Genomic DNA, 15,133 nt, shown 5'->3' on the forward strand with positions numbered 1-15,133 from the left:
AGCAGAGAGCAGCAGGAAGAGGGGTGGGGAGGTCATTCAAGGGAGTTAGGCTGGAGGCTGGAAGCTAAAAGCTAGGATGGACAGAGTCATCATCTCTGGGTTGTTGCCGGTGCCACGTGACAGTGAGGCAAGGAATAGGGAGTGAGTGCAGTTGAACACGTGGCTGCAAGGATGGTGTAGGAGGGAGGGCTTCAGGTATTTGGACAATTGGACTGCATTCTGGGGAAGGTGGGACCTGTACAAGCAGGACGGGTTGCACCTGAACCAGAAGGGCACCAATATCCTGGGAGGTAGGTTTGCTAGCACTCTTCGGGGGGTGGGGGGGGGAGTTAAACTAAGTTGGCAGGGGGATGAGATCTGGACTTGTCATCCAGCAAGTAGGTTAGCTGTTCTTCAGGATGTCCAAGAATGTAGGGAAGCTGTGGAGAAGGTAGCACTGACAGGGAATACTTGCGGACACAGAGATGGGTTCAAGTGTGTATACTTCAACGCAAGGAGTATCAGAAATACGGTGGGTGAACTTAAGGCGTGGATCGGTACTTGGGACTACGATGTTGTGGCCATCACGGAAACGTGGATAGAAGAGGGACTGGAATGGTTGTTGGAGGTTCCTGGTTAGATATTTCAGTAAGATTAGGGAGGGTGGTAAAAAAGGAGGGGGGGGGGTGGCGTTGCAAATTACAAATGGTATAATGGCTGCAGAAAGGCAGTTCGAGGGGGATCTGCCTTTGGAGGTAGTATGGGCTGAAGTCAGAAATAGGAAAGGAGCAGTCACCTTGTTGGGTGTTTACTACAGGCCCCCCAATAGCAGCAGAGATGTGGAGAAACAGATTGGGAAACAGATTTTGGAAAGGTGCAGAAGCCAGAGGGTAGTAGTCATGCGTGATTTCAACTTCCCAAATATTGATTGGAAGCTGTTTAGATCAAATAGATTGGATGGGCGGTGTTTCTGCAGTGTGTCCAGGAAGCTTTTCTATCTCAGTATGTAGATTGTCCGACCAGATGGGAGGCCATATTGGATTTGGTACTCGGTAAAGAACAAGTGATGGGCTTGTTAGTGGGTGAGCATTTTGGTGATGGTGACCACAATTCTGTGGCTTTCACCTTGGTTATGGAGAGAGATAGGTGCGTGCAACAGGGTAGGTTTTACAAGTGGGGGAAGGGTAAATACGATGCTGCAAGACAGGATCTGAGGAGCATAGGCTGTCAGGGGAAGGATGTCGTTGAAATGTGGAACTTTTTCAAGGAACAGATACGACGTGTCAGGCAGGAAAGAGATGGTCGTGTGAGGGAACCTTGGTTGACGATGGAGGTTGAATGTCTAGTAAAGAGGAAGAAGATGGCTTACATAAGGTTAAGGAAACAAGGTTCAGACAGTGCGTTGGAGGGATACAGGATAGCCAGGAGGGACCTGAAGAAAGGGATTAGGAGAGCAAAGAGAGGGCATAAAAAATCTTTGGCGGGTAGGATCAAGGGTAACCCCAAGGCCTTTTATGCGTATATGAGAATGACGAGAACGAGGGTAGGTCCATCAAGGACAGTAGTGGGAGACTGTGCATTGAGTTGGAAGAGATAGGAGAGGTCTTGAATGAGTACTTTTCTTCAGTATTTGCAAATGAGAGGGACCGTAATGTTGAAGAGGAGAGTATGAAACGGACTGGTAAGCTCGAGGAAGTACTTGTTAGGAAGGAAGATGTGTTGGGCATTTTGAAAAACTTGAGGATAGACAAGTCCCCTGGGCCTGACGGGATATATCCTAGGATTATGTGGGAAGCAAGAGAGGAAATTGCAGAGCCGTTGGCAATGATCTTTTCGTCTTCACTGTAAATGGAGGTGGTACCAGGGGACTGGAGAGTGGCGAATGTTGTGCCCCTGTTCAAAAAAAGGAATAGGGATAACCCCGGGAATTACAGGCCAGTTAGTCTTACTTAGGTGGTAGGCAAAGTAATGGAAAGGGTACTGAGGGATAAGATTTATGAGTATCTGGAAAGACACTGCTTGATTAGGGACAGCCAGCACGGATTTGTGAGGGGTAGGTCTTGCCTTACAAATCTTATTGAATTCTTTGAGGAGGTGACCAAGCATGTGGATGAGGGTAGAGCAGTGGATGTAGTGTACATGGATTTTAGCAAGGCATTTGATAAGGTTCCCCATGGTAGGCTTATGTGGAAAGTCAGGAGGCATGGGATAGTGGGAAATTTGGCCAGTTGGATAGAGAACTGGCTAACCAGTTGAAGTCAGAGAGTGGTGGTAGATGGTAAATATTCAGCCTGGAGCCCAGTTACAAGTGGAGTTCCGCAGGGATCAGTTCTGGGTCCTCTGCTGTTTGTAATTTTTATTAATGACTTGGAAGAGGGAGTCGAAGGGTGGGTCAGTAAATTTGCAGATGATACGAAGATAGGTGGAGTTCTGGATAGTGAGGAGGGCTGTTGTTGGCTGCGAATGGACTTAGATATGATGCAGAGCTGGGCTGCGGAGTGGCAGATGGAGTTCAACCCTGTCAAGTGTGAGGTTGTCCATTTTGGAAGGACAAATAAGAATGCGGAATGCAGGGTTAACGGTAGGGTTCTTAATAAGGTGGAGGAGCAGAGGGACCTTGGGGTCTATGTTCATAGCTCTTTGAAAGTTGCCACTCAGGTGCTTGTAAGAAGGCCTATGGTGTATTAGCATTCATTAGCAGTGGGATTGAATTCAAGAGTCGTGAGGTGATGTTGCAGTTTTACAGGATCTTGGTAAGGCCACATTTGGAGAATTGTGTGCAGTTCTGGTCACCTCACTTTAGGAAAGATGTGGAAGCTTTGGAGAGGGTGCAGAGGAGATTTACCAGGCTGTTGCCTAGAATGGAGAATAGGTTGTCTGAGGATAGGTTGAGAGTGCGAGGCCTTTTCTCATTGGAACGGCAAAGGATGAGGGGTGACTTGATAAAGGTTTATAAGATGATCAGGGGAATAGATAGCGTAGACAGTCAGAGACTTTTTCCCCGGGTACAACAGAGTGTTACAAGGGGACATAAATTTAAGGTGAAGGGTGGAAGGTATAGGGGGAATGTCAGGGGTAGGTTCTTTACCCAGAGAGTGGTGGGGGCATGGAATGCGCTGCCTGTGGGAGTGGCAGAGTCAGAATCTTTGGTGACCTTTAAGCGGCAATTGGATGGGTACATGGATAGGTGCTTAACTAGGACAATTGTTCGGCACAACATCGTGGGCCGAAGGGCCTGTTCTGTGCTGTGTTGTTCTATGTTCTATCTGTATTCTAATCAGGAAGAGGAATTGAGGGTTATGGGTAGAAAGTGAAGTTGAGGATTATCAAATCAGCTGCATTCAGCGGAGCAGACATTGTGGGTTGAATGACCTATTACCGCTCCTAAATATGATTATTTTAATGCACCTGGGGAGGGATAATGCACCTAAGATGTAGACACTAAGTTGCAGGATCCTGTAAGTACTGCAAGTCCCAGGATGCTAGTCCACAAATCCCTGAAGGTGGCAGCAGGACAGGCTAATGGTTACGAAGGCATTCGGGACACATGCCTGTATTATTTGCGGCAGAGATTTTAAGAGCAGGTGGGTGATATCTGAGCCAAACAGGACCTTGATGGGGCTACAGCTAGACTACTATGGGGAGGATGTGATTGTAGTGGAGGAGGTATAGAGCAGATTCACAGCAATGTTGCCTGGGTGTCACATTTCAGTGATGAAGAGAGGTTGGATATGCTCGGATTGTTCTCTCTGGAGCGGAGAAGATTGAGGGGTGACCTGATAGAGGTGCATTAGACTGTTAGAGACACATAGCTGTAAGGCACATTTCTGAAGGGTAAAGCAATCAGTAAGCGGGGGTCACAGATTTAAAGGTAAAAAGGGATTCGCGGAGAACATTGTTCGTCCAGAGGATGGTGGTCTATCTGGAACTCTCTGCCTCTAGAAGTGGGAGACAGCAGAAACCCTTGTTACATCAAGGAAGTATTTAGATGTATAACTGCATTGTCGTAGCCTCCAGGGGATAAGGGTGAAAGAGCTGGAAAGTGGGACTGTTGCTTTCAGACCTTTGCCAATAAGAATCCCTTGTACTGTAAAGGTCCATGAAATAACAAGAACTTACCGATTCTCTTCTTGCTCTTATGTGACCTGAAAGAAACAACCAGAAAAAGATTTTAGTGCATAACATGGCTATGGATTGCATTTACCGTTTCCCTTGAGATTGTGTATCAGTTAAGAAAACAGGGTGCAAGAGGAGAGGCGGCTGGCAGTATATGTGCACAGATGACTGAAGGTGGCAGGACAGGGGGAGAGCATGGTTTCTAAAGCACACAGCATCCAAGAACAGGAGGTGATGTTGAACTTGTACAAGGCACTTGCTGGACATCAGCGATAATACAGCATGCAGTTGTGTTTGCCACATTATAGAAAAGGTATGAAAGCGTCTCACAGTGAGTGAGAGAGCGCCAAAGCAGTTTTGATTTGATTTATTGTTGGCACACGCACACAAAGAGTGAAAAGTTTTGTTTTGCATGCTCTACAGGCAGATCATCACATACAAAGTGCATCAGGGCAGCAGAACAGACTGCAGAATACAGTGTTAAAGTTGTAAAGAAGGTGCAGAGAGGGAGATCAACATTAATATTTCAGAGGTCTGTTCAAAAGTATGGTAACAGCAGGGAAGAAGGTTGGTATCGATATTCAAACATTTGTATCTTCTTCAGAGGTAATAGAGTTTAACCAGGTTGGGAGGGCTGTATGATTATGTTGGCTGCTTTCCCAAGGCAGTAGGAAATATAGGTGGAGTCAGTGGATGGAAATCTGGCTTGTGTGATAGACTTACAAGAAACCAGGTTCCAGGAAGGAGAAACACCAACAATGAGGATACTGAAAGAAGTCAGTGACTATATTCCCTTGGAGAGGAGAAGCAGAGGGAGCGGTAGGTCTTCAAAATCATGAACAGGGGCTGGACAGAGTCAATAGGGAGAAGCTGTTCCTGCTCGCAAAAAGAACAAGGTCAGGGGGCTCGTAGATTTAAAGTGATTTGGAAACAAAGCAAGTTGGCGAAGAAATGTGAGGAATAAACCTTTTCATCCAGTGAGGAGTTAGGGCGTAGAATGCACTGCCTGGAAATGTGTTAGAGGTAGGTTCAATGGAGGAGGGAACTTGGACAGAAATGGGCTGCACAGGGATCTGGGAGGAAAGGCACGAGGGGATATATTTCTGTCAAGCTGTGGAGAAAGAAGTTGGTTTCAGTCAGTCCCAATATAGCCACACCATCTGACTGATACATTCGATTCTAGATATCCCTGAGGGAGTAAAGGTGTGCCTTTGTGTTAGGTGGAGATGTGTCAGACTATGTTATCTCACTGAAAGAATACAGCACAGATTAAGGAAATGGTGAAGTTCAGTAGGGAATCCCATATCACATTGAACAACAGAGCAGACTCGATGGGCTGAATGACCTCATTCTGCTTCCCATGTGCAGTAAACCACTGAGGAAAGTTAGGTGTCAACCACATCGTTGAGGATCTGGAGTCCCATGCAGGGCCAGACTAGGTAGGAAAGGAGATTTCTCTCCCTGAAGGACAGCAGTGAATTAGATGGGTTTTCGTTCTGAGTTATGTTACAACAGTTTCACACTCACTTAATAAGACAAAGTTAAAAATGTTCTAGTGAGGTTATAGTCAACACCAGGTTATAGATAAACAGGTTTATTTGGAAGTATAAGCTTTCCAAGCATTGCTCCTTCATCAGTTAGCTCGAGGGGGACTAGCTACCTGATGAAGGGACAGCGTTCCGAAAGACCTTAGTTTCAAATAAACCTTTTGGATTATAACCTGGTGTTATAAGATTTTTAACTTTGTTCACCCGCCACCTCCACATCATGTTAGTAAGCCTAGTTTGTGGGTGATGCAAAAATAGATGGGAATGCAAGTGGTGAGTGTGCATAGATGGGTTTAAGTGAATGGCCAAAAAACTTTGAATAATACGTGCAAAAATGTAAGGTAATGCAGGAAGAACAGAGGAGTCGAAGATTATTTAAACAGACTATGAATCTGAGGATTTGACCATCCACATTTGTGAATCACAAAAAGCTTGTGTTTAAATTCAGCAGGTGATACCAGATCATAAGATTAAGGAGCAGAATTAAGCCCATCGGATCTCCCCTGCCATTCGATGATGGATAATATCTTTCTCAATTCCATTGTCCTGCCTTCTCCCCATAACCATTGATCCCCTTATTAATCAGAATCTGTCCATCACTGTCTTAAAGACACTTAATGACTTGGTCTCCACAACTCTCCATGGCAGTGAGTTTCACCACCTTCTGGCTGAAGAAATTCTTCCTCATCTCGGTTCGAAAGGGTCGACCCTCACCTGAAATTGTGCCCTTGGGTTCTCATCTCTTCTACTCATGGAAACATCTTCTCTACGTCCACTTGATCCAAGCCTCTCAGTATTCTGTAAGTATCAAATTGATCATCCCTCATCCTTCTAAACTTTATCAAGAGCAGACCCAGAATCCTCAATTGCACCTCTTTTGACAAGTCATTCATTTCCAGGATAGTTCATGTCAACCTCCTCTGAAGCTCCTATCAGGCTAGTACATGCTTCCTTAGATACAGGGCCTAAAACTGTTCATAATATTTCAAATGTGGTCTGAAAAGAGCCTTATACAGCATCAGCAGTATATCTCTGCTCTTGTATTCTGTCTCTCTTGAAATGAATGATAACATTGCATTTGACTTCCTAACTGCCGACTTAAACTGCCTGTTAACCTGAATAGAGTCTTGAACTAGAACTCCCAAGCCTAGTGCTTCAGATTTTCTTAGTCTTTCCAGAAAATCGTCTATGCCTCTTCTCACCAATGTGTATAGGGAAGGCAAATGGAATGTGGCCTTTATTTTGAAGAGAATGCTGTATAAAAATGGGGGTGCTTCTGCTAAAGCTGTACAAGTCACTAGTCAGACCATGTCTGGGATAAGGTTTTGGGGGCCCATATCTGAGGAAAGATAATCTGGGTATTGGAGGCAATTTCGAGAAGGTGTGATCCCATCTACGGAGTGACTGTCTAATGAGGAACGAGGTTAGGCCTGTATGATGAGGGAGTAGGTTGGGACTGTCCTGGTTGGAGTTTAGAAGAAGAGACCACCTTATTCAAGATGCTTTGAGGAACTTGACAGGGGCAATGCAGAGAGAGGTTGTGTCCCCTTGTATGGGTGAGTCTGGGATCAGAAGGGCATTGCCTCAGAATAAATGGGGGCACCCATTGAAGATGGAGGGGAGGAAGAATTTCTTGATGACAAGGAGAGCGAATCTGTGGAATTCTTTACAGCAGAGGTCAGTCAAGGCTGGATCATGAAATATATTCAAGGCTGAGATTCTTAACCAGAAAGGGGCAGTGAGGGTTATGGGGAGAAAATGGAGTTGAGGTTAATTACATCAGCCACAATCTTGTTGAATGGTGGAACAGACTCCATTAGTTGAATGGTCTAGTTCTGCTCCTGTAGTCGAATTGATCCCATTCTTCGAAGATATAATCTTGTGATTCCTTCCTGACAGAGCAATGCAAAGTTATTTTGAAACATGTTACCTCTTTCTTTCCTGTTCCCTTGAACAACAGAGTACACAATATCACCAGAAGTGGAGCCACTGACATCTGAAACAAAGAACACAATTTTTAAGGTTTGAGAAATAACATAGTACAGAATTCTGGAGATCTGAAACCAATACAGAGCACTGGAGAAACTCAGCAGGTCTGGCAAAATCTGTGGAGAGACCGAGAGAGTGAAACAGTGGTAATTTTTTCAGATCCAGTGTGAATCTCCATCAGAACTAAGGAAGGAGAGGTGGAGGGGTATGGGGTCAATGCTTTGACTGATGAAAGCAAACATGACAAACACCTTCTTAACCACCCTGTCGACTGATGACATGACTTCCACAAAACTATGTAACTGAACCCTTCAATTTCTCCGTTCATCAACACAACCTAGGCCCCTATTATTAAGTGTATAGGTCTTGCCCTTGTTTGTTTTACCAAAATGCTGGACTTCACCATTTATCTGCTACTGCTCAATCCATTGACCAAATTGATCAAAATTGTTTAGTAATCTTACATAACTTTCTTCACTGCTGACTATATGATGGGTTTTGGTCCCACACAAATTTATGAACCATACTTCCTAAATCTTTTATATGTATATATGACAAACAACAGTGAGCCAAGCACCGATCCGTAATTTTACCGGCAGCTATACAAGGAAATGCAGCCTTTATCTCTCACGTGCCCAGTCACAAACTGACCTCTGCTGGGTTGGGAATTGGAGATGTTCTGAACTCCCTCTTTCTGACACAGTCTGCAAACAGCGAACAGAAGCAGGAAAGTGAGGAGAACAGCAGCAACAGCAGAACCTCCGACGATCAAGGCAAAATTCCCAGGGGGATCTGGAACACAGAATCGTGAAATGAAACATCATTCTGACTGTCGCGAAATCACTAAATTTAACATGCCCAATGAGAAAGCAGGCAACTGATCCTATCGAAATGGCAAAGCATGGACCAGATACATAAATGTTAGGGGCAGGAGTGGGCCATTTACTCCTCCCATATGATACGTATGACCTCAATTGATCTCATCTTGGCCTCATCTCCACTTCCCTGCCAGCACTCTCTTTAACCCACCACTGATTAAAAATCTTTCTCCTGAAACTTATTCAGTGTCCTGGCATCCCACAGACGCTCTGCAGGGAGTGAATTCTTACTCCTCTGTTCCAAATCTGCACAAATAAAATTATTTGGCGTTCTGTGGTAAAGAATTCCACGGGGTCCCTATTCACTTTTCATCATCTCAGTCCTATCCCATCTCCTTTAGCCTGTGACCTCCTGGTTCCGGACTCTCTCCCAGTCACCAGTAACATTCTTCTTGCATGTAGGATACAAGTTTCCCCTGCAAATGGTGGAATTCTGAAGACAGTAGAAACGCAGAAAAGTGGCCGGAACCAGAGAGTGACGGTTGACAGATATTTTTGGGGATAGAGTAAGTTTCTAGCGGAGCTTTTCAGGGGATGCCTTAAGGAACTTTGCTTCTCCTGATATGTTAATGATCTGGATCTTGCAGCACAGGGGTCAAAATCCAAGTTTGCAACTGACACAAAACATGGGACGATCATAAATCGTGAGGAGAAGAGTATGGAACTCTGAAAGGACATTGACAAATTGATGGAGTGGGTAGATTGGTGATAGGTCCAGTTTGATGTTGAGGGAAGTGTGAAGTGATGCAATTTGGTGGGAAGTACATTGAAAGACAATATAAAACAGAGGGGTACAACTCTAAAGGGTGTATGAGCAGAGGGAGCTGGGGGGTATATGTGCACAGATCACTGAAGGTGTTAGCTCAGAGGGACAGCAGTTAATAAAGCTCAGTGTCCTCAGCTTTACTAATTGGGGTGCAGAGTTCGAGAGCCATAAGTGATGTTGAACTTGCATACGACACCAGTTAGAGTAGAGTACCTACAGTGTGGAAACAGGCCCTTCAACCCAACGAGTCCACACTGACCCTCCGAAGAGTAACCAACCCAGACCCATTTCCTTACACTTACTTCTGAATAATGTAGCTAACACTATGGACAATTTCGCATGGCCAATCCACCTGACCTTCACATCTTTGGACTGAGAGAGGAAACCGGAGCACCTGGAGGAAACCCACGCAGACACTGGGAGAATGTGCAAACTCCACACAGATAGTCACCCGAGGCTGGAACCGAACCTGAGTCCCTGGCGCTGTGAGGCAGCAGTGCTAATGATTGAGTCACTTTGCTGCCCCAGCTGTAATATTCTACACCGTTCTGGGCACCATAGGAAAGGATATGGTCATTTCAGAGAGGGAGAGTACAGAAGCAGTTTACAAGAACAGTTCCAGGCATGAGAAAATTCAGTCATGAGAATTGATCGAAGAATTGGCTACTGTTCACCCTGGGAGAGGAGAAGGCTGTGTGTGTGAGAGAGATTTTCAAATCATGCGTGAGGGTGTGGGGAAGAGAGTTGGAACAGAGTCAATACGGAGAAGCTGTTCCCACAGGGGAATGGAGCAAGAATGAGATGGGGGAGCGGGAGCAGTATCTGATGGAGATGTAATGCTCCAAAAGCTTGTGATTTCAAATAAACCTGTTGGATTCTAATCTGGTGTCATCTGACTTCTGACCTTGGCCGAATGAGGCAAGTGCCAGGGTGTCACCAAGACAGACCATATTACAATTAGTTCTCTCATAATGCAAGAGTTAGATTCCATCGAAACTTTGCTTAATAGTAAGTAATTTAATAGAAACGATGTGGCTGATGGGAAAAGTGGAGTTGGGGCACACCAGCAAAAAATATTACACATGATCTCTTATAAATCACCCAAACATCTAATGCAAGGTATAGCACAGCCTGAATGAAGGTTGAAACCATATTTATTAATGGAAAAAAAAGTAAATTTAACAACAGTGCAATCAAAAATGTAAGCTGTTCTCTATACAGTGCTTCTCAAAGAAAGCTGCTCTGTTGGCAGCTGACATTGGAACATGTGCAATACGGCACAAAGACTGGGCTTGACATCGCACATGCACAGAAGCCAGGAGGTCATCGGTGCACCTGCAGAATGAAACAAAGGCCAGCGCCTGACATTGTGCAGGCGCAGAACCACTCAGAGACTTTGGCGTGGACATCGGCACACGTGCAGAATGGCAAGAAGGCCAGCTCCTGACATTGTGCGTGCTAAGAACAGCATTGAGTCATCAGCACATGTACAGAATGGCATTAAGACGAGCGCCTGATGTCACGTATGCACAGAACAGCACATGGTTTTTGTGGAAACCAGCAGCGCATGCGCAGAACAGCACAAAGGCTGGCACGGACATCATGCATACACAAAAGAAAGTGTTCAAACCGACCCCTGCTGGAATTATGCTATTGTGAAAAGAGGTACGCATTCTTGAAAATACCATTCTGTAATTCTTCAAAGCCAAATCACGCTACAGAAATGCGCATTATCCCAGAACTACTTGTACCTTATACAGAACATGGAAAGTGATTGGTTAACATTTAATTTCGAATCATTGCTCAGGCTATTGAGTGTGAAGATCTAAGATCCCTCAAGAGGGGCCTCTTGGTTCGAGATTGGTCAAAAGAATCAACGAATTACGGTCTGTTCAAAAAGCAAGGGTCATTTGTTTATTGAATTAAGGTACCTTGACGTAATTCTATCCAGCAAAACAAAGGTTGAAGCTTCTGTGTTCTGTTGTGAAGTTGCGTAACTACATTTGAAAATTACACATTTTTTTTTATGAAATAGTACTGCCTTAATTACAAGAAAGACCAATCACATATAATAAGGTGACATGATTGAAGACAGGCTAATCCAATGATATTCTTTGGAAAAGATATTTATGTAAATTGTCATTGCATGCATCAGTTTAAAGTTAGTTCAAATGGTCAATTAATGTGTCAGTATTCATTTTATGAAAACTCTATTGTCTTCTTATCTTTGAATTTCAGCTTACTTCTGCAAATCAGCAGTATTGGTTCAAATGCCATTTGGTAGTATTCTTTTTAAATCGAGAAACCATTTTCTGGTAAATCAAAATCTACATACACTTGTTGCCTAAATTCAAATTTTAGATCCTCATTTCCCCCTTTTGGTCATTCTATGACCACACCATAAAGGCATGGATCAAATTAATCCAATTCAATGGCAGCAGAAGACTGTCATACTTCCTCTTTCTCCAAAGGGGAATCAAGGGTAGGCAATGATATTTCCTCACCATGATTTAAGTAAAGAAGAAGCATTTTCTGGGTGGAACCGATATTGTCAATAGAAGTTAGTATTTTAGCAATAATACGCTTAATTGTACCAATACCAACAAAAAGACCAATTAAAACAGTAGCACCATACATAGCCATATTAATTAGCCAGTTGTACCATGAGCCAAAATCCCAATTTCCCCATCCTGCACCTTTTATTCATTCGGTTGACAAAAGTGCGAATATTATCAACATGTCAGGTAATGTTTTTGATAAGATCAGTGACCCCCATAATGCTTTTTCCTTTAACTATAGTGCAAAATCCACCTTCCTTCGCAAGTATGTAATCGGTTTTTTTGGGCAAATAGGCGCAATTCTGAAAGCACGTCCCTCATTTCTACTAAGGAAGCAGTTGTCTCATTTCACAAAATTGTGAGTCCACAAATGAGATAATTATGGTCTTGATGACTAATAATTCCTAAGGGCTCTCCTAATGAAAGAACACTAAGAGCTGCATATGTCAATGAGTGTGTTTTACTTCTCGATATAGCCTTTGGATTCTACCATTCTGTACAGAAGTCAGGAGAAACTGTATGTTTAAAAGGGGAATTATGATTTTGTTGCCAGGAAACTGGTCAGGGAACAGGAGTTGGAAATAGTGTTCCTACAGCTACGGCACAAGGAATACTTGCTCTATTTAGAACAAGGCAGTTAGTTGCCTTATTATAAATGAAAAAATAATATCCAGGTTTAGCATAGTTAATAGAGGACCTACCCAGTAAGAAGCGGGCCTATCTTTGTGATTTCCTGGGGTATGTGGGTAATCTATCATTACATAATTTGGCCCTGGGTGCTGAGGGTGAAAATCATCTAATCTAATAAGGTGAGTTTCTTGATAAGAAACATGGTCAACATCCCAAAATTGTTCTATGTATCCAATAATTTGGAAAATATTAGTGCCGTTAGGGATATGTTAATGAAGGTGGTGTTGATACTCTCTCCACATAGAGTTAGAATTCCAGTGGTAATATGGATACATTTTTCGTTAAGAGATGCGAGGTCCTTCAGAAAAGCAATGACGACTACTACATTTAATCATAGTGCTGGGAATAATTTTAGGCACTCTTACATAAGCGCACCCCCATCCCTTACCTTTGTCGCAATTTGGATAGGATATTGTGAATTTATTGGAGGAAGTCCATAAACAAGTAGCAGATGGGGATAGGTAATAACTAAAAAGATATTACGTCCTGTAAATGCTTTAGTACTATTCTGAAAGCATGTTAGTATTTGGAAGGATAAAAGGGGTAAGGGAATCTCTTGCTGAAGTAAGGGCATAACAAATTACTTCATCCTCTCCCAAAATGTTATTACAGGTTTCTAGAAACATCCCCCCTTTGTCTTTTTTACTACGTGATCTATCTGAAAGGAGACCAGGCTTACCAGGAATGCCTATAGTACAAATGTAATCAAACTGGCACACAACACCTTTACAAGGTAAAGACCATTTAGACTTGTTCTGTAAATGAAATGTTTTTTTTAAGCAGTTGACCACTGCAAAAGTCATTCTTGGCAACATTCAGTCTTTTGGCAAGCAAGGACATCTTCGTGGCAATGTTGGTATACAGTCTCTTAGATCTAACAGCCCTATCCAAAAATAAATTAAATCAACCAGTGTGTATTCTTATAAGCTCCATCCACAAAGCAAAGACATTTAGGCTTAGTGTCCATGTATGAAATCAAATCCCTTGATAATTCAGTCAGTAGTATACTATAGTATAAAGTGCCTGTAATTAATTCAAAAATGGAAAATTGCAAATTACTTCCAAATTTCAAAAACAATATTGAGAACAATCCAAACATTAAACCCGTATGATTACAGTCAGTAAGCAATAGAGAAATCCACCTCTACGTTGTGAATTGGCACTGAACAGACAGTCTCATTTCCCCCATGATTTTTGCATCTTACCAGGTCTGGCATACTGTGCCTAACCGGGTTTTGCTAGGAACCCAATGGGATCAGAAATTTGGAGCATAAGGCTGCCTGCTTGGCAGATGCATATACTTACCCATTACTTTAGAAACAGCATCAGTTTCATCAGTATAAGCCAAACATCTTGATAATCTTCAGATTGATTGAACAAAATAGCATTACTAAAACGCTGCCCCCTTGGGGGTTAAAAATCTTCAATGTTCCTATAAGGCTCCAAAATTGTGGATCATATTAAAAGCACAATGAAGAGCCAGTGTATATTAGTAGATTTTCCTTTTGATAGGATGAAAGCCTGTCCATTTCCAACATCAGCTCCGAGGTAACATTAAAGACACATTACTCCCCATTGGACACATTTCAACAGTTAAAGCAAGGGCAAGGCATTTGTCCCTGTTTTTTTAATGTCTTGTTGCCAGTCTCAAAGGTGAAATGCTGGGGCCTGCCTGTCCCTATTTTCAGGATCCCTTCGGGAAAAGGTTATCCGGCAGTGGTCATCGGGTAAGTACATGAGGTAAGTTCTGCCCCCAGTGGGTATCCTGGTTCCAATCAACCCTATCAGGGCTGGCATATGGCATTTGAGATCGTGCGGACGCTGAATATAATTTGTTTTACCTGTAACTTGCATCATGGTTAAGTCCGGTTCTGGCCATCCCAATAGAAAACCATCACTCACCTCATTTATTTTTTTTATTTTTTTTTATTTTACAATAGATGCAGGAGTAGGCCATTCTGCCCTTCGAGCCTGCACCGCCATTCAATATGATCATGGCTGATCATTCCTAATTAGTATCCTGTTCCAGCCTTATCTCCATACCCCTTGACTCCACTATCTTTAAGAGCTCTATCCAATTCTTTCTTAAAAGAATCCAGAGACTGGGCCTCCACTGCCCTCTGGGGCAGAGCATTCCACACAGCCACCACTCTCTGGGTGAAGTAGTTTCTCCTCATCTCTGTCCTAAATGGTCTACCCCGTATTTTTAAGTTGTGTCCTCTGGTTCGGCACTCCCCCATCAACGGAAATATGTTCCCTCCTGCCAGAGTGTCCAGTCCTTTCATAAGCCTATACGTTTCAATCAGATCCCCTCTCAGTCTTCTAAACTCAAGGGTATACAAGCCCAGTCGCTTCAGTCTTTCCGTGTAAGGCAATCCTGCCATTCCAGGAATTGACCTCGTGAACCTACGCTGCACTCCCTCAATAGCCAGAATGTCTTTCCTCAAATTTGGAGACCAGAACTGTACACAGTACTCCAGGTGTGGTCTCACCAGGGCCCTGTACAGCTGCAGAAGCACCTCTTTGCTTCTATACTCTTGTTATGAAGGCCAGCATGCTATTAGCCTTCTTCACGACCTGCTGTACCTGCATGCTTGCCTTCATTGACTG

General features: G+C 43.4%; 1 protein-coding gene across 4 annotated transcripts in view; it reads right to left on the reverse strand.

The window, feature by feature from the left end:
- LOC140470652 (high affinity immunoglobulin gamma Fc receptor I-like) overlaps positions 1–15,133 on the reverse strand; it is a 54,557-nt gene that overhangs the window by 9,640 nt on the left and 29,784 nt on the right. For all 4 annotated transcript variants that reach the window (XM_072566686.1, XM_072566689.1, XM_072566687.1 and 1 more), the window contains 3 exons: positions 8,283–8,423; positions 7,573–7,638; positions 4,099–4,124 (listed from right to left, as the gene is read on the reverse strand). In XM_072566686.1, the coding sequence (XP_072422787.1) occupies positions 4,099–4,124; positions 7,573–7,638; positions 8,283–8,423 (233 nt within the window). The remainder of the gene's footprint in view (positions 1–4,098; positions 4,125–7,572; positions 7,639–8,282; positions 8,424–15,133) is intronic.

The sequence above is a fragment of the Chiloscyllium punctatum genome, chromosome 52, assembly GCF_047496795.1.
Source record: "Chiloscyllium punctatum isolate Juve2018m chromosome 52, sChiPun1.3, whole genome shotgun sequence".
Classification (NCBI taxonomy): Eukaryota; Metazoa; Chordata; class Chondrichthyes; order Orectolobiformes; family Hemiscylliidae; genus Chiloscyllium; species Chiloscyllium punctatum.